The following is an 18,254-nucleotide window of genomic DNA, read 5'->3' on the forward strand; positions in this document are numbered from 1 at the left end:
TTCTGCCTTGCTGGGTATTTATGAACTGATCATAACTGGTCCCCTTGAGGATTTGGAATAGATTGAAGATTTATGTCCACAGAAAGCATTAGAAGGCAGTCTTTATTGCACTTTGCTTATCTCAGCAGGGCCAATATATAGGTTTTCGTTGAAGCAGATCAGTTGTTTTGTGTGGAACTGCTTTCCTTTAAGACTAGTCTATGTCCTTCGCTCCAAGCTCTTGGATACCTGTCGAGCTATATACTTTGGCCGGTTGGCCAGAATGGCTCATTTTCGCCATATCCTTTGTGCAGGCTTAACATGCTGCCCAGCTTTCATTTGTTGTTGTGTTTTAGTGCTGTGTTGCCAAGTTTGCGGAAGGTTGTGGACAGCAAAGATGACATTATCAAAACGCATTTATCCTGGATACAGGGTAATATGGATCATAGCTTGCTTAATCAAGGGCTTGGTTGTAACCCGAAAGGATCATCTTCTAATGTGCCATTGATTTGTCATTGGCAACCTCAATATGCATGGTAAATGGTAATAGTGGCATACACTCGGTGAAAATCTTCTAATGCGCCATTGTAATCACATATTCAGTCTTCAACAGTCACTGTATGCAGTCCTCGTACATTAAAAGCCGTCTCTGTAGAGCCAATCTAGAATCTACATGTACGCAAGATCATATGCCTGTGTGCTGAGAAATCGACCTCGTTTCCTTTTGCACCCAAAAAGCCAAAAAACAGATAGCAAATATTTGCTTGCCTGAGCATATCAATACATTCCAGCATCCGATTCAAAAGTTTACGCATTACGCGAACTTCCCCAACTCATTTTCTATGCCTAATAGGATCTTGAGAATTTTTACAATCAGCATCTACCTCAATGAAGAGCTAATCAGTTATCTTATGGGCAGCCGAACCTAACTAATGGAAGTTAGCGTCTCCTCAAACTTAATTTCAAGAAAGAACGCAGTCCACTGAAGGATGAAGTACCTTTGATAGAGCAATATTGTACTGGCTTAACAGGTCCACTAGAATGGGCAACTGAGACATCATGGTTTGTCCATTCATTCGTTTTGGAAGGTCTGGCTCACAATGCGCCAGGATCTATCATGCAGAGTCATGTTTCCTACAGATCAAAACAGTAGAAGTCCATGCCTGTTCTGCACCAGTATTCCTCTCTGTCTGCAATATCTCAATCTGCATAGCGGATTAGAACCACAAAGAGGAAGTTAACTCAACCATCGATCCAGCCACAGCTAATGGAAACCCAAGTTTTGTACCAGTGAATGGGGATATTGTTCTGGTTGTGGAAAGGTGGTCATTCCCCAGCAATTTTTGTGCGCAGAGGACGTAGAAGTTGCCTGTCTACTGTAAAATATGCTTTTGATTGGCACAACTGCTACTCTGGCGAAGATCTGCAGAATCATTCTGTTGCAATAAAAAGGGTAATTTTGACGACATTATAATAACAAGAGATGATAAGCATGAGTCCAACGATATATGCACGGGACTCCTATGCTCCATGAATCACTAAATGAGAGTGTAGATATACCTCTCCATGAGCAGACACTGACAGAGCTAGGAGATGTCTAAAGGAACATCAGCAAATGGAACAGGGGAAAAATTCCATGGCACACTTTTCCACAATACTAAACATGAAGTTGCTGGCCCTCTACCACAAGACATACCAATTGTTGGTGATCACTCCCGAAAGTACATTAAATACTGCATTTGTGGTCCTTCCTTATGATAATGTACATGCTTTCTTTCATGATCAATTAATGAGCAAATTCTTAGATGAAAGTGTGCAATCAACAGTCTCCATTGAATTGAACCACGAAGGAAACTTGCAGAAACTATTCATGAAGCTTTTTTTTTTTGTAGAGTTACAATTAGAGTCAGCAAGCGAGAAACTTACAGAGTGCAAAATATGAAAATCAATTCAGGAAGAACATAAATTGAGAGCTTTTGACAAAACAATGATTGCTTCAACAGTAGCATGATGAAAAAACAACATATAGACAGAACAAGAACATGATCTATCACGGTCATTTGGAAAAAGAGGCAAGTAAATCTTACATCATACAGTCATGAATGCAAGAATACACAATTTGTCGGAAAGGAATTTCAGACATGGTCAGACTGCAGAGGCATTAATAATTTTTAAAATTCGTTTTTCGTTTTTTTTTTTTTTGGTGACAGTATGTCAATAAATAGGTAGTTTCAAGAGCAAGATGACTTTCATCTGCTCCAACTCATTTCATATATGTATGAAATATTTATATTTTGATTTTGAAAGAGAGGAGACACAATATGAAATGAAATGGACAAAAGAAATCAAAAAGAAGAAGGATAATCTGATTTAGATATTTCACGTATAGAATACTTTTTACACTCTTTCTGGAAATTTTCCTCAGCAATAAAATAAAGAAATATAGTTCCACATACCTAGATTAATCAGATGTATCATGATCTATACTATTAATGAATACATGTGTCCATCCCTATCAATTAAGTCGTGGATATCAATAAATTCATGGAAGAGATACTCATACAAATTAATCATGCGTGCCAGGAACCATATTTGAACTGGTGACACAAGGATTTTCAATCTTCTTCTCTACCAGTCGAGCTATTCCGACCGTTCTTGACATATCATCCTCATTTTACTAGATGATTTGGTTCTATGACAATTAAAAAGACGAAAGGATAGAAAAAGTCTCATCCAGGCCCCACAATTTTATATTTTCAAAAAGAAGTACAAAAAAAGAATAGGATAAATTGTAAAGTTAAGGAGTCAAATGGTCCTTTTTTGGGGACAGAGGGACTTGAACCCTCGTGATTTTTAAGGTCCATGGATTTCCCTCTTACTATAAGTTTCATTGTTGTCGGTGTTGACATGTAGAATGTGACTATATTTATTCTCATCCTATTAATCAATTCTTCAAAATATACAGCAGACCATGGTGTAAATGATTTAATCAATGAATATTCGATTCTTTCTTCAACTTAGAAGTGATTCACAACAATACTATCCTTTTTCATGTAAAAATTCTCGTCATGATTAATCATTTGAGATAGCATTCTAGGGCGAGCTACTCACGCATTTCACTAAAGCATCTACACGACATACCCTAGTAGAAACCGAACAAGAAGTATAGACGTTAGGCACGAACTTACACGAGATGCCAGCTTCTGCTGAATGCACCACTTGCACAGCATTTTCTTTTACGATCACAGCCAAAAGTATGCACCTGGCTTCTATGATTCATTAATCAGTTACTGAAAATTATCTCTGATTCTCCGCAAGTAGATGCCGACAGAGCTAGGGGATGTATAAAGGACCAGGAGGAAATGGAACAGAGGTAAGATTCCATGGTCCACTTCTCCAGAATTCCAATCATGAACCTTTGCTCCAAAATCACTGGTCCTCTTCCACAATGCACACTACTTGTTGGTGATCATCTCCCAGCAAATCATCCAGCGTAAGCAGTTCTTCCGCTATTCGGAAGGAGGCCATCCTTAGCCATTTCTGAGAGCACATTAAATACTGCATCCATGTTCCCTTCCTTATGGTTGATATCAACAAGCACTTTAGCAACTTCTGCATCAGAAAGCTTGCAGCTCTTCATTGTATTGTGGATAACTTCACTCAACTCATCATTCATCTCACTCCCATGAAGTGCTTTTATCAGGGCAGTAACGGTTACAGTATGAGGAACTAGGCCAGCCATCATCATTTCTTTGTACAGATTGAATGCCTTCTGTATGTTCCCACCTTTACAGTGCCCATGTATGATTACATTATAAACTGCTTCACTAGGCCTGTGGTTCCTCTGAAGCATTGAATCTAGCACCCGATCTGCTTCCTTCATCAAACCCTTCATACAAAATCCCTTAAGAAGAGCTAATGCACTTTTAAAGTCAGCATTAGTGCAAGTCTCTATAAGGGTATTGTAGGTAACATCGCCCGGGACAGACTCATTGTAAAACAACTTGAGCAAAAGCCTCTTCGCTTCTCTGGTCCGAGCTTGTTTGTTGAGTCCATTGATGAGAACACCATAAGTAACCACATCTGGAAGAAAACCCTTTTGTATCATTTCGTTGTGCAAATCAAAGGCAGTATTAATATTTCCTTCTGCACAATGAGCGTCTATGAGGGTAGTGTAAGTAAACTCGTCGGGAACCAGGCCCATCCGAGACATCTGCTGAAATAGTTCGCAAGCTTCGGTCAATCTTCTTTGTTCACAGAACCCCAGAATGAGTGATGTATAAGTGATTGCATCTGGTTCTATACCTTTCTCAATCATCTCTTGTTTCAATTCCAAGGTCCTCTCGAGATTTCCATGCTTGCAGAACCCAGATATGATGGTACTGTAACTGACCACATCTGGTGAAATCCCTTTATACCCCATTTGTCGAATTACCCCTAAAGCCTCTTCCATTCTTCCCAGGAAACAGTGTCCATTAATTAGAGCATTATATGTCACTATTGTTGGTGGGAACCCCCTATGAGTCATCTCGTTCAAGATCTTATATGCCTCTTTCAACAATCCCTGTTGGGAGAAGCCGTCAACCAACGTTGTGTATGTCTTTTGATTTGGACAAAGCCCCCGAGCATGCATTTGATCAAAAAACTCCATAGCTCTGCTCAAGTTCCTAGCTTTACACATACTATTTATCAAGGAAGTATACGTGAAAACATTTGGCGACAACCCGTTCCTCACCATTTCCGCATGCAAAACCAGTGCTTGATAGAAGTTACCATCCTTGCAATTGCCATTTATGAGCGTATTATAGGTGACTTCGTCAGGAAGAAAACCCGCTCTGTTCATCTCATTCAAAATCTCACTTGTTTCTTTCATTTTCCCTTCTCTGCACAACCCATTAATGATCACATTATACGATATCACATTAGGTTCCAAACCTTTCAACAACATGGACCGTAACAATTTGTACGCTTCATCCATTCTTCCTGACTTACAATAAGCATTGATCAACGTGTTATACGTAACCACGTTAGGCAGACAACCATGCTTCTCCATATCATGAAAAAACTGCAATGCCATTTCCAAATTACCAACCCCGCAAAAACCCCGCATTAGTATATTGAAAGTAAACACGTTCGGTGACACTCCGCACTTGATCATATCGCCATACACCTCTTGCACTAATTTAACCGATTGCTTAGACCTAATCATGGCATCTAGGATCGAATTGTATGACAGTATGCCCGGCATAAAACCGTGCGATTTAGCAAAATTAACCATTTGCAAAGCCTTACCGGCCATATTGACATGCGAGTAGGACTTGGCGACCAGATCAAACACGGCGGAGCTAGAGTTGCACTGATTGTACGAATCCTTGAGGTACGTGAAGGCCAAATGACCAGTCTCGTCAACGGTGCTGAGAGCGAGGTCCTCCGCGACTGTCTGGGCCGATTTGTACAGCTTGAAGCGGGTCAAAATGTGAAGAGCGAGGCACTTGCACTGGGGGTCGAAAAAACCGTGGGGTTTAGCCCAGTGGAGGAAATTCAGGACTGAAGCCTTGTCGTTTTGGCACTTGAGGAGGAGATACGAAGCAGCTTGAGGAGTGAAAGTGGAGGAGAGAGAGTCGAGGTGACGAGGATGGCGTCTGAGAAAGGTGAGGGCTTTCTCCGCAAGCATAGCATCGGATGGTGAAGGAAGAGAAGGGAGTGGACCCAGAACTTCGGGATTGAGAATGGGCATTTGGGTTCCGTGAAATCCTTCTTCTTCTTCTTCCTCCTCGAATCAGAGGGTTCTTCTCAAGGGTTCGTCAGGGGCTGCGGAGATTGAAGACGGTGCGATTTAGGACAATCCCCCATTTAATACATCATCGTATCACCAATGAAATGACAAATTTAAGGTAAGCTTGATACAATTCCATAAACCTTGCGGGAATAATTTGAATCCGTTTCATCGTGCAATAGTCTTTTAATTTCTTTAAATCGTGTTTCCCTTAATCCCAGTCATTTCTTCTTGTTGATTTATGATTTAACTATTTCAAAAAAAAAAAAAAAAACAATCATTTTACTCGATAAATGAAGAAATAGTATGATTCGGATGTTTGATATATCGCTTTTATGAATCTTATGATGATTTTAACGATATCATATTTTTATTCTCGCCTCTTTTGAATTTTATGTAGAAAAAAATATTAAAAAATATTTAAAAATTGTGTAGAATTCCCCAAATTTTGAAGTATTTGAGATTAAATCGTACCGTAACATATCATATCTTAGAAGTAAAACTTTGAAACTAAAACTAGCCATGTGCCCATCAATTATTAATGCGTTAAGAATCCTACCAAAATGATCATTGCCGTAACACCTATATCATTTCCTACACATGACCACATTTGCCAATATATAATGACAGTAACTCACGGCATAAAACAAATAAGACTTTCATTATATTAATAACTAAGAAAACTATGGAACATGGAGATTAGTCGGAGTTGAAAATATTTGTATTAAGTTTCTTCATGCAATTAATATCATTAAAAAATAAGTACGAAAATTCACACTATTAACCCTTTTAGTATTACAATTAATAATTAACGACGTGTCAATGTATTTGATTGGGAGAAAGAGAATGATTAGAATAAGAGACCGACAATTCATGAAGTGAGCATGCGATCAGATAAGTTTCACCGAAAAAAGAGATTTTTGTCTGGAATTTTCAGGAAGAAAAAAAAAATCACTACTGAAAAGAAAAGAGCAAATCCCATTAAAATCGCGTTAAAACTGACTTTTCGTTTTCTGTTTGCTGGAAGCGTTGAAACTGAAAATCCCTCGCGAATGAAATAATACGCAACAAGACCAATGCAAGAAAAGGGAAAATTAGGCGTGACAACGTAATTCCAAACATTTTTCCGGCACGAAAGATCTCGCGCCGCGACACGTGTCCCACCCTCAGCTCGATCTGCTCGAACATACTCCCCGTGAAGCCGCGAACTGTATCGGCTCGCCGCCCCCCGAGTTCATAATGATCCGAATCGTCGCATCGAGGAAGCGATCGAGAACCAGAGGAACAGCTAAAACCCTAGCGAGAGAAAATCGCACAGCTTAGAGGGGAGAAAGCGAATGGAGATGGATCGGGCGTCGGGGCGAGGAAGTCTCGATGGCAATCGAATCGACAAGGGGAAGCAGGAGTTACCTCCCGATGACGACGTTTGCCCCATCTGCTTCGGCGACTTCACCATTCCCTGCAAAACCGTCTGTGGCCACTGGTACTGCGGTGAGTTCTTTGCCTTTTCTTTTTCTCGGATAAAGGGCAAGCAGAGCTACTGAATCAGTAACATGATCGGATGAAATCCACGTCTGGAGTGACCTTGTAATCAGCTTCTGATGACCGTGTCGTCTTGTGTCTCGAAGGCTTTATGTAGCCTCATTTCAAGGCTATAAGGTCAAATTAGTTCCTTTTTTCAAACGAAAGCATGCATATCAACAGGGGCAATAGCCCTTGCCGAAGTCCCTCTGATGCTATCTCTGGATAGTACATTGCAAGTGCTCTTTCCAAAATATGGCTTGTGATTACGGTTAATGGCTACAAGTTTTATGGTTCTGTGAATGCAGCCAGTTGCATATTGCAACTTTGGAATTATACGACCACATCGGCACCTTGCAAGTGTCCGATGTGCTCTCGCAGCATTCATAGACTGACACCACAGGAGTCACTTCTTCATCAGCATGAGGAGGAGATTGTTAAGGTTCTTACGGATGTTCATCGGTATAATCTCCTTTTCATTGGCGGGGCTCGGGGCTTTGTCCAGGTTTGTATGAATCTCCGCGCCTTCTTTCGCATCTAGATTATTGCAGTATCTTAATCTGAGAAAAGTTGTTTAGGAACCCCCTTCCCTGTTAAGAAAGCAAGGAAGAAGGCTAACAAAATGTGGAAGTGAAAGAAGGGTGACCTTTCCGAACCACATGTATTAGCAATTAGTTTTGAAACATGTCACTGTATTACCTGTAGTTGTTTCTTGATCGGCTACTGTGAACATCTCATGTAGCATTTTATTTATGCCTCACTAGATGTCGAGGCCTTCTGACATTATTGTCCTCCTGCCCTTACAGAAAGTGTATCAGTTGCCCTCGTATGTCAAGAGATACCTTCTAGGAATTCTGGATCCAGATAGGCCTCATCCCAGTGTTTCTGAAATTCGCCTTATAGCAGTAAGTCATCCTTCATTTTGAGCCCATCTTTTCAGTCTTGATTTTATATAAATTTTTGCTGCTGCATTGGGTCAAGGAGTGATGCCCTTGCTGCTCAAATGTGTAGCATAGTTTGTTGCTGATGCCTGTGCTTGTCTACCTAAAACTATAATTTAAAGGAGCAACTTTTGGTATACCAATGTGTACATATGCAATATAATCGGGACTCATCATTTTGTATATTGACTTTTGCATACCTTCCTTGTATGCATGGCCTTTCCATTTTGGAGAAGGATGTAGGCGGTCTACTTAGAGAGTGGGAAAGTGTTTGTCACAACTTGTCATTTTCCTCTTTGCTGGCATTATCCATGAAATCTATGGTTGTTTCATAGAATCTGGTGAACCTATAGAACGCATGAGTAAACTGTCCAGGTGTTGCATCATTCAAGTAAGTGGAGATGATACAATAGAGAAATGACAAATAGCTTTCTGGGTATGGCACAATTACGAAGACTCCATCTCATAGAAACATGGACTTTTCTTTCCAATGCATATAAAAGCAGTTGAATGCATATCTTCTTTGTGATGTAATCTATTTATTTGAGGATGCAAATTATGGGTACTTGTTTTGCCCTGACTTCAGGATTCACATAAAGCACCTCTTAAGCCTCTCCATGTGCTTTAACAGTTGTTTCATTTGCATAAAGTCCATTCACTTGAAGCCTATAATCATACTTGATTTCTTCTATATAAAGCATATTAGGTTCACCAGTGCAGTCCACGGTGAGAAAAGTAATAGGGAAGTGATGCAGATATGAGCCTGTGTTGTTTTTTAACGGCAGTGCGGCTCAGGACTTCGAAGACCAAAGGAAATAAGGATACGATTTAGCAAGCTCACTAGCTCAGGGCCTCCTATTGATTAGGGCTTAATTTAGATTCAGCAATGGAATTCTGAAGTTGTGGAAAGTATTATAAAAGAGTCTGAATGGGCTGTGGGCTAAAAGGGAGTACCACTTGTATAGACAGGGCTGCCCAGCTCCTTTTTTGACCTTTCTTTTAAATGGTTCTATGGATAGTTAAGACTGTATCCATCAATCTGTCATATCTGCTACTCTTTCAGCTGATGATCGAGTCATAATATAGTTATACTAGGAACATGCCAATAGGTTATCTTATATGGGGGCCTTGCTTGTATGTGAATGAACATGCCAAATGGGTGTTCGAAGTAATCACGTTGCATAGCAATAAGCAACTGAAGTCGAACTCTTACTGTCATTTCTTCTTCTTGGTGGGTGGATACATTGTATCATTCCAAGTTGTCAGAATTTGTTAGTCTGCCATCTTGCAGATGTAACTCAATATGTAAGTTCCTGGTTAGTGTATTAGATACATTCATGGTATCTAAAGCTGGTGCAGCCATGTTGGCAAATGTTTTCAGTTTGTATGAAAATATTCATGAACTGTTTTTTTTTTTTTTGGGTCTAAATATTCATGAACTGTTTATCAGTTAACTTTTCGGACTGAGCTCTTAGCATTTGGGCTTCTGTCTCATGATTTGCAGATGTTACTGAGTGCTCTGTATATGGCCACACCATTTGACTTCATTCCAACAGGTGAGTTCTCATTAGTGGGAGCCACAAAATTGCCGCTTGAATAATGAACATCAGTGTCAGGTCATTCTTAAAAAGCCACAGTAGATAGTTGACATCTTCTCTGGCGGGAGCTAAACTTTTTCGATACCTCGTGTGACCCATCTTGGATGAATTGCAAAGGCTTTGCTGACAAAATCTGCTCTTATTAGCAAAAATCCTTGTGTGACCCATCTTGGTCATAGATTAGTTGTACCTGGACACTGGCTGAACTTTCTATATTGGGCTCTCAAAACTGGTAAAAGATATTCGTTTATTTTTCCTGGGTTCTATTTTATCATGAGTTTTCAAATTAAGAAATCAGCTGAACCTTGAAACTGGGAAGAGAAGGGGAAATCAAAACGGAGGGTGTAGTCTGTGGTGTACTTCACTCTTTTCTCATGTATGGAGCAGACATCACTGCAACTGCGTCATTGATGGCCGTTCTTTTTCCTTCTTGATGTGAATGCCAATCTGTATTGGAGGTTGCGACAACTGTTCTCTTCCTAAGAAGATTTGCTATCTGATAACTGTCCCTTGCCTCTGTTGTACAGGTAGATTGGGTATTGTGAGAGTCTTTGACTACACTGCCGTTCTACTGTTTATGATCCTACGTCTAGTTGGCTTTTTTCAGAGACGACGGCTTGCCCGGCGTGTGAGGGAGTTGGGTGACACCCAACTCAGGCATGAGTAAACCATGAGTGTTTTGCAGGCTGATTCTGCAGCTTCTTGGTGGCCTGTACATGTGGTAAGAGTCGACACGAGTGTTGAGTCATTGGGATGGGGTTGACATTCCATGCTTTGTATATAAAGATTATCACAGCGCATTTACCCCTTTATTTTCATCATGAGTTGCTCAATTGGTGCAAATTTTTAGCCGTGATTCTAAAAGAAATGTTGCGCAAGTGGGTCTATTGAGCGAGAAGATAGAATGGCGTCTCATGTATATTGGCGCCTCATGTAGATGTTTCTAGTTCGATTCCTTGTGCGGTACTTTCTCCGCGTGTAGATTCTGGAGCAAAACGAGTGAGTAGCTCGCCCTAGAAAGTCTTGGAAGGCATACTACCTAATTTTTTGACACACTTACTGCTGAAAATTTCGGAACGAATTGTAAAAATTTCTGACCGGTTATAAAAGTCGTTGGACAAATTCTGCATATTTTATGCATTCACGGCCTTCGTGGTATGAGAGTCACTCGACTCTTGTTCCAGACGACCATGATTGGGTCATGTTCTTGTTGTGTTTACTAATTATCCTTGAGGTAATTACATATCTTCCGCGGAACTGCTTCATAATATTTAAAATATCCATTTTGCAAGCTATTTTTCTCAATCTATCTGTATCTGTTCCATGAAAATGTAACGTAAAGGTACTTCACACTATCATATCCCATTGACAACTCATGAATTTGAGATTTTATTTTAATGGACGGTTTCCACGTGGATTTGGCAAATTCTAATAGACACCGCATGTTTGTGTCAAATCTAGTGTCCTTTCATAATGAACACTCGGAATTTCATCAAATCGAGATAAGTTGACCAGGATGCACATTTGAGAAAATCGTTCTTTACGCAAATTAACCCCAACGTTGTTGTTGATAGAGGTATTGAGTGTTTAATTTTCTGAGAACTGTCTAAATAAAATATGATAGATTCGTTTTTGTTGGAAGTAATTATATGAACTCGGAATCAAAATTCAACCAAGACAAACGGGAAGGGCTTTTAACCTATATAACGTGATGTAAATTCTAGCGTGTATGATATGTTTTTTCTCCTTTTAACATTGCCTCTGACTTTTGTAATTTTATAATTTCTATATAATCGAATTTTATCTCTCATATTTTTCTCTTGTTTATATTGACTCAGACTTTTATTTTTATTTTACTTTTGTCAGTATTATATAATAGAATTTCTACTGCACACTTAATTTGATTTTTTAAATTTAAAATAGTTGAAATTCTCGCAAAATTCAATTGTATATTCTCACATGTAAACTTGTTTTAATTAACCGTAGCTAAGGACGTGTCAAGAACGAGGGAGCAATGGTCTGGTTCAAACTTGAAATGCCCGATCCTCGACCCGGGAAAACTCGCGCAGGCCTGCAATTGCGCAGCTTCAGCGGAGCTTGTAGTGGTCGCAGAGCAACACATCCCCGATCGCCGCCGGAGCTTCCGCCGGAGAAAGCCTCTTGAAAAACCTCGAACCAACCCCTCACTGTAGTGAAAACCAGATCCGATCTCCAAATCATGCGCACAATCGAAGAACAACTCCAGTAACAGTCACTCGAGGAAGCTCGAGATTAGGGCAAAATGGGTCCGTCGGGGGGCGTTCGCACAGTCTCGCAGGAGGCATTCGATGATCTGGTGAGGGAGAACATGGAGGAACTCGGAATGGACCCCACGGAGGCCCTCCAAGACGCCGTTGAAACCCTCTCTCTTCAAGGCGTCGATCTCTCTGGTCTCGATCTCTCAATCCCTCCTTTGACGCTCGATCCTCTATTTTGTGACTTTGCTTTTTGTTTGTGTACGTCAGGACGTTGTCCTGTTCGGTTCTCGCGCTAGAACAGTGACGCTAGTAGTCGGTTGACGCATTTAAGGATGATTCTCAGTTGAGGCCTCCTCGTTCTGCGTATGTATTGTAAGAAAACTTTACGCTGGTTGTGGATCCTGTCATGTCCAGGGAAATCCTTCGTTCGATGTGTAGAATCTATTATGTTCTAGCACTCGTAGTAATGCTCATCTTGAGTTCTGATTGTTGATGCTTCGAAGTATGTGTATGTTTTCACATTTTCTAGATATTCAGACTGGGATAGTGGATCTAATAGGCTATTGACATCCTTCTCACTAATTGTTGCCATAAATTTAATCTCTCAGGGATTGTGACATGCGCACCAGGAAAGGGCGGTGCCAAAGATAATCCTGTGATACAGTGCTTGGATGGGTTGAAGCGCATGGATTCAGATTTTAAGATTCAAACTCATGATAAAGAGGTGCACAGCGAGTTGGTGGCATCATTTGATCAGCTAGCTCATCTCTGTGTTGAAGAATCTGGAAATGCGGCCATTGCGATGAGGAATGGCGGAGTAGAATTGATCTGTTCCTTCTGTTCTAAGATTCCACTTGAGTGCGACTTTGTTCTCCTTTCATGTCTGAAGGCATTAACACCAATGCTTTACGGTAAAAGTGCTTAATTGCTTAATCATTTGCCGTTCTTATAAATGCTTAATTTCAGCAAGTAGACCTTTATGATGCAGTTAGTTGTAATTTATTATAATATGATTTCTTGCTGGCCTAGCTTGTTGCACATCGCATTCACAATCATACCTCTTCAGTCCATTGCTTCTTCTGGTTCCAGCTCATTCGGGAAATGGTTGCGTAGGTGGCTCACTAGCAGCTGCATTAATGGATATCATCTAATCTCTCTCTGGCTGGCTGTCTGTCTGTCTGTCTGTCTCTCTCTCTCCTAATTGTCAAAACTACACGCCTAGCTCCTACTTAGCTTCTTAAGCTTTTGGGCGCATGCAGATGATAATTTCCTAGGAAACAAATCAAGACAGCAGGAAATTATCAAACTGTCCCATGATCATTGTGCTCCAACTTTTACATCTGTGGTAGCAAAAACCTAGCCATCACCGTCCCTGATCGGTCTACATTAATAAATATTGTACAAAATTGGCTAATTTTCTTGAGACTATTGGTTTCCAAAGTCATATTTTGATGGTCTGAAATTGATAAATTTTGTTATTGGAGCATTTCTCTTTAGCAAAGCTTCTTTCACAACATTTTCTTAGCCAAAGAAGGCTCTGTTGTTACCATTCAGGGGCACTCAGACAAAATCCCGTTCTCTCGTAAAGTTAGGCTTGCTTGTTAATCAAATACTTTGTCTAATGTATGGTTTCTGTGAGCTTGGTTGACTGCTTTACACTTTCTTCTCTTTGACTTATGAAACGATGACTAAATTTTCTTCATTATTAGGTATCTAGTGAGAGAAAACATCCAAAGCACCTTCAATTTTTCAGGGCTATGAAATGGAGGATCTATCAAGAGAATAGAATAATTCGATAAAGAAGAGATGAGACTTAGAATTAAAAAAAATTTATACTCCAACGGAAAGGGCATCTATGAGTCACGACCCTCATGTATTTCCAGTTTGGGAGGTTTACTTGTGCAGCCTTGGTTCCAGGGGTATCGCATGTATGATATGTCCCACTAACTTAGCCTTTCATTGGTTGAATTGCTTCACAATACATAGGGGCATGAGCAATTGCAACTTGCCCATAGCAGAACAAATGAAGTTGTCTGGATTCAATGGGTGTTTCGAATCTGAAATCAGGTGTGAGGGCATGAAACTTGCATCCTTTTCTTTCTCTCCAAGAAAATGTTGTAATCAGTGTCTGCTATTTCCTATTGTTGCCATTATGACATTACAGAGTCATCACAGGTCTTATTCTTATCTAACATGGTACGGTCTTTTACAGATGTTCAGAGCACAGAAACATTTAAAAATAGTGATGGACCAAGAATCATTGTGGGTATTCTCAAAATCAGCAAAAATTTGGAGATCTTGGTTAATGGTTTTGCCGTCGTTGCTGCAGCTGCCACTGGGAATGAGATCCTCAAGGAATCCTTCATGGAACTGAAAATTGATGAGCTTATTATGCAAATACTAAGCAGCCAGAGAGAAGTCTGCATCCAAAGTGTATATGACGCCATACGTGCTTTATTAACAGCGGATGATAATCGTGTTGTGGCTTCTCAAGTGAGCGAAAAGCTAGTTTATCTTCTTTGTCTTTTCTTTTTTCCCTTTTAATTTTGTTCACATCTTTAGGGTTGGACATAAAATGGTAAATCTAGTGTATTGTAGAACTGCTAGGAAACTGGTAGCTTACCTGTCATGGAGTCCGTTTTTCTTTCATTGATAATATGGATTCATTTGTCGGTCTGATGATACTGTAGCTTATGTTGATGCCGGTTGGTTGTCCACAGTGTCGCATTTTCTGAGGTTATCAATGTAAATAGACTTTTGGTAGGAAATAATTTGTAGCCATCTTCAAAATGTACAAAACTCAGTAGAAAATTGCAATAATGCTTGGTAAGCTATGTATAATCTTAATTCAAATTGGTGATAGCTAAGCTGAATCTACCATAAGTATTTGCAGAATGAATCTTTTTGATGCAACAAAATGCAGGTGTATGGTTATGCTCGGAAATTTGCAAAAGCTGGAATCGCAGGAGCCCTAGTAGACTCACTCCACGAAGGGATTACCTCACCCAGTCTAGCTTCAGCATGCATTGCCTTGAAGTCTATTGCTGTCAATGTATGTATCCTGTGCTTGATGAATCCACTTAGTTACTAGCTTTGATATCTGACATGAGGGGGGCTTAATCTACAATATAAATGATTCTTTTATAGGTTTTGTCCATTCAGTTGCTTCCGTACTGCAGCTAAATTCTGAGGCTTAAGATTTTAGTATTTGATAGGATCTCTTTCAAGCGAAAGACTGGTTATCCAACTCTGGATTATTTAGGCTGTCTGAATGGTGAACGATGGTGAAATTGCAGGATGAAATTTGTAAATATATTGCAGAAAATGGTGGCATTGATGCACTTCTCCGTTGCATTGATGACAGTGGAGAGCAAGGCAACAAATCTATAGCCAAAGTCTCCTGCTCTCTGTTGTCTAAGGTATGTAGTGCATCAACTCTTTTGAGAATTTGGATTTCATTTTATCATTTCACATGGTGGTAAAGAAGTGTTTTACCCATCTACAGTAATGAGTGTTACAGCGCACATATTTGAAAGTTTCCCATTAATACTTTTTATTATTTTTCTGGATGTTTTAGTTTCCTGATAATATTCAGAGACACATTTCTTGATAATTTTTTCTGGTTGTTTTATTACTTAAAAATACTCAGAGCCATCTACCAGCAGGAATATGAAAGTTCAATTACCAAATTCAACATACTCTCGTAGAAGGATGGGTCCATAGAGAATGAGTTTATTTTATCCATGTGACAATCTTTTTGGCTTTTTCGACCATCTCATGCTCTATTTCTCTCTCTGTATGTCATTATGATTGGCACTCCCATATATAAATAGGAAGGCTATACATAGGTAGTTTTTGGATGTGTCAACAGTCCCTGTGCTTTTCTGTCCATGTTAGCATCAAGTCTTGGTTGTATAGAGTTTCCTGCACTTAATTCTTGTCATGTACATGTCTGGCGTGGGGATCAGTGGCAAGAGTTTTTAGAGTAACAGGAACTAGAAAACTGTAACCTGAGAAGCGGCATAACCAAATGGAACCAAACAATATGCTTCAGGTACTATGAAGACCTCAGCTTTTTCCACATCCGTCATTGAGGTCTATTAAGAGCGTCGTTTGACTGTAGTCAAGGCTCTGACAAACTGTTTGACTATTCAGCTGTACCCTTAGACTGGAGAAACTTATAAATTGCACTCTTGACTTTCTTAACTTAACTATTTTAAGCGGACTAATAGAAAACCAGATCGAATGCCTTAAAGTCTCCCATTAGATGAATATGATTAGTGCTATTTACATACTCAGCGCCTGTTGAAGGTTCTAAATTTAATTGTTCCGTTAGTTGGCAGGAAGTGATGCAAACAAGAATGCCATCATTGAGAAGGGTGGATTTGATAGACTCATCAGACTGTCTTCCCGATTTTCTGAGGATCCTTCAGTTCTGCAAGAGGCAAGGAACTATAAACCATTGTCTTTATGAGAACCATGGCTATTCTGATAACTTCATCTATCCCTCACGCTGGTGTGACTTGATAACAGTAACATTTATATAGGAGCTTTAAGTTTCAGCATTAGCTTGATTTATACGCTAAATGCAGGTGAAACCATGGCTATTCTGATAACTTCATCTATCCCTCACGCTGGTGTGACTTCATAACAGTAACATTTATATAGGAGCTTTAAGTTTCAGCATTAGCTTGATTTATACACAAAATGCAGATGAAAAAAGTTTCATCCCATTTAAGTTGCATTATCCTGTCATGTCACTATCATAAAACGTCTTCTAACATGATCCTCTTAATGGTGATTTAGGTTATGTCCATAATTTCAGTGCTCTGCTTGAGATCGTCAGATAATGCAGCCCGTGCCATTGAAGCAGGAGCAGGAGATCTTGCTATGCAGTCCATGCAAAAATTTCCCATAGCACAACAATTGCAAAGGAGCTCCTGTCTCATGATCCGGAACCTTGTTGTTAGAAATGCAGAGAACAGGTGAGTCTCATAAAGTCTACTAGTTATGAAATGAAAATGTAGATCTTTCCGTATAGAGTGAGGGTATTACATACAAGAACAATAATAATCCACAATTATGACTTGGCAGATATTATTCGTGCCATGTATTGAAATATATTGAGGTTAATTTTGGCCTTGAACAGGAGTCTCTTGCTTAATAATGGTATCGAGAAATATATAAGAAAAGCAAAGCAAAACTATGAAAGCTGTAGGGATGCTGCTACAGACGCACTCAGAGATTTGGGGCTTGATGACTACAACTTGTAGCCCTTACACTGGTAATAGATTTTCAGATGTGCATTGCATTTGAAAATCTCGATTACTACACTTACAATCTTGTTGATCTTGAGATGACCTGTTCTGAGTTTTGGTCTGACTAGAGACATTTTGATAGTGTCCATATGCATGGTTGTACTTCTGAAGCCTTTTGTTAAAGGCAAAATTTTTTTTTATCTTAAAACCCCGTTGAACATCTCCAAAATATGAACGTCGGAGAGAACTCAAGAGCTCTGGGCAGTACAAGCTTTTGGAACGGAATAATTCTGGAAGCTGTTCGACAAAGAGGGCATCTACATTGAGAATGCGCCACAACAATCTTCTCTCCTGTAATGACTCCTTGATGATTCCCTTGGCGATATTTTCTTTCTTTGATGTCAACCCTTTGTTTATGGCTTTAAGGATTTCTTTCAATCTGTTGTAATTTCCTAATTTAGAAGGATCTCTAGGCGTGTCATTAGCTCAAGTAAATCTTAGAAGAGTTTACATGTCATAGAATAGTCATCGTGCCTCGAGTGCTATGGTCTCGTACTTAGGCTTGATCACTCTCGTGGCCTAAAATCCTGTGTGGGCTCAAAGTGCTATGCGACAGTTTGGGTCCAGGTCAGCCTTATTAGCAGCCTAATAAAACCCAAAACAGGACCTAAAAAATGGGGCTGGGGCCCACTTGAACTGTTAAGGCCCAAAACTACTCAATGAGGCCCACACTGAAGCCTAATGAAGTACCCGATGAAGGCCCAGTTTGGACCCCAAAATGGGCCCAATACAGGCCCCTATAAATAAACGACGGACCAATAAAGGCCCACGATGCACGAAAGCCTGGACCCTGCAAAGCCCGCGAAAAATGAAGGCCCGCAGTAGAACAAACTCTGGTTCCCCGATAAAGGCCCATGATAGGCCCTTCAAGGCCCATAATTTGG

The 18,254-nt window shown here is 39.9% G+C and overlaps 3 protein-coding genes across 5 annotated transcripts in view; 2 read left to right on the top strand and 1 right to left on the bottom strand.

Moving 5' to 3' along the window:
- The window catches only part of LOC115735585 (DNA repair protein REV1), an 870,695-nt gene that overhangs the window by 344,365 nt on the left and 508,076 nt on the right, over nt 1-18,254 (top strand). The gene's annotated exons all lie outside the window — the stretch shown is intronic.
- On the bottom strand, nt 730-5,803 carry LOC115735898 (pentatricopeptide repeat-containing protein At5g39710). Of its 2 annotated transcripts, none has more exons than XM_030667334.2 (2): nt 3,168-5,803; nt 730-1,402 (listed from the first exon to the last, which is right to left on the bottom strand). In XM_030667334.2, exon 1 carries the CDS (start codon nt 5,714-5,716, stop codon nt 3,464-3,466), a length of 2,253 nt encoding a protein of 750 aa, XP_030523194.1. In that variant the 5' UTR covers nt 5,717-5,803; the 3' UTR covers nt 730-1,402; nt 3,168-3,463. The 2 variants fall into 2 exon arrangements, with proteins under 2 accessions (XP_030523194.1, XP_030523192.1); XM_030667332.2 differs by having other exon boundaries at nt 730-1,415.
- Nucleotides 6,876-17,805, top strand: LOC115735817 (armadillo repeat-containing protein 6). The gene is made up of 13 exons (XM_030667238.2): nt 6,876-7,246; nt 7,585-7,781; nt 8,083-8,181; nt 9,722-9,773; nt 10,343-10,443; nt 12,091-12,244; nt 12,661-12,963; nt 14,265-14,545; nt 14,976-15,104; nt 15,349-15,471; nt 16,389-16,496; nt 16,859-17,037; nt 17,202-17,805. The coding sequence occupies exons 1-13, from the start codon at nt 7,093-7,095 to the stop codon at nt 17,323-17,325; spliced, it is 2,004 nt and encodes a 667-aa protein (XP_030523098.1). The 5' UTR covers nt 6,876-7,092; the 3' UTR covers nt 17,326-17,805.

The sequence above is a fragment of the Rhodamnia argentea genome, chromosome 11, assembly GCF_020921035.1.
Source record: "Rhodamnia argentea isolate NSW1041297 chromosome 11, ASM2092103v1, whole genome shotgun sequence".
NCBI lineage: Eukaryota > Viridiplantae > Streptophyta > Magnoliopsida > Myrtales > Myrtaceae > Rhodamnia > Rhodamnia argentea.

What these genes read in the sequence shown, in the direction of transcription:
- LOC115735817 (XM_030667238.2), top strand. Translation starts at nt 7,093, where the DNA reads ATGGAGATGGATCGGGCGTCGGGGCGAGGAAGTCTCGATGGCAATCGA. An exon ending in GGGCTCGGGGCTTTGTCCAG is followed by an intron (nt 7,782 to 8,082) that starts GTTTGTATGAAT and finishes CTGCCCTTACAG; the next exon opens with AAAGTGTATCAGTTGCCCTC. An exon ending in CCTGCTCTCTGTTGTCTAAG is followed by an intron (nt 15,472 to 16,388) that starts GTATGTAGTGCA and finishes TTGTTCCGTTAG; the next exon opens with TTGGCAGGAAGTGATGCAAA.
- LOC115735898 (XM_030667334.2), bottom strand. Translation starts at nt 5,716, where the DNA reads ATGCCCATTCTCAATCCCGAAGTTCTGGGTCCACTCCCTTCTCTTCCT.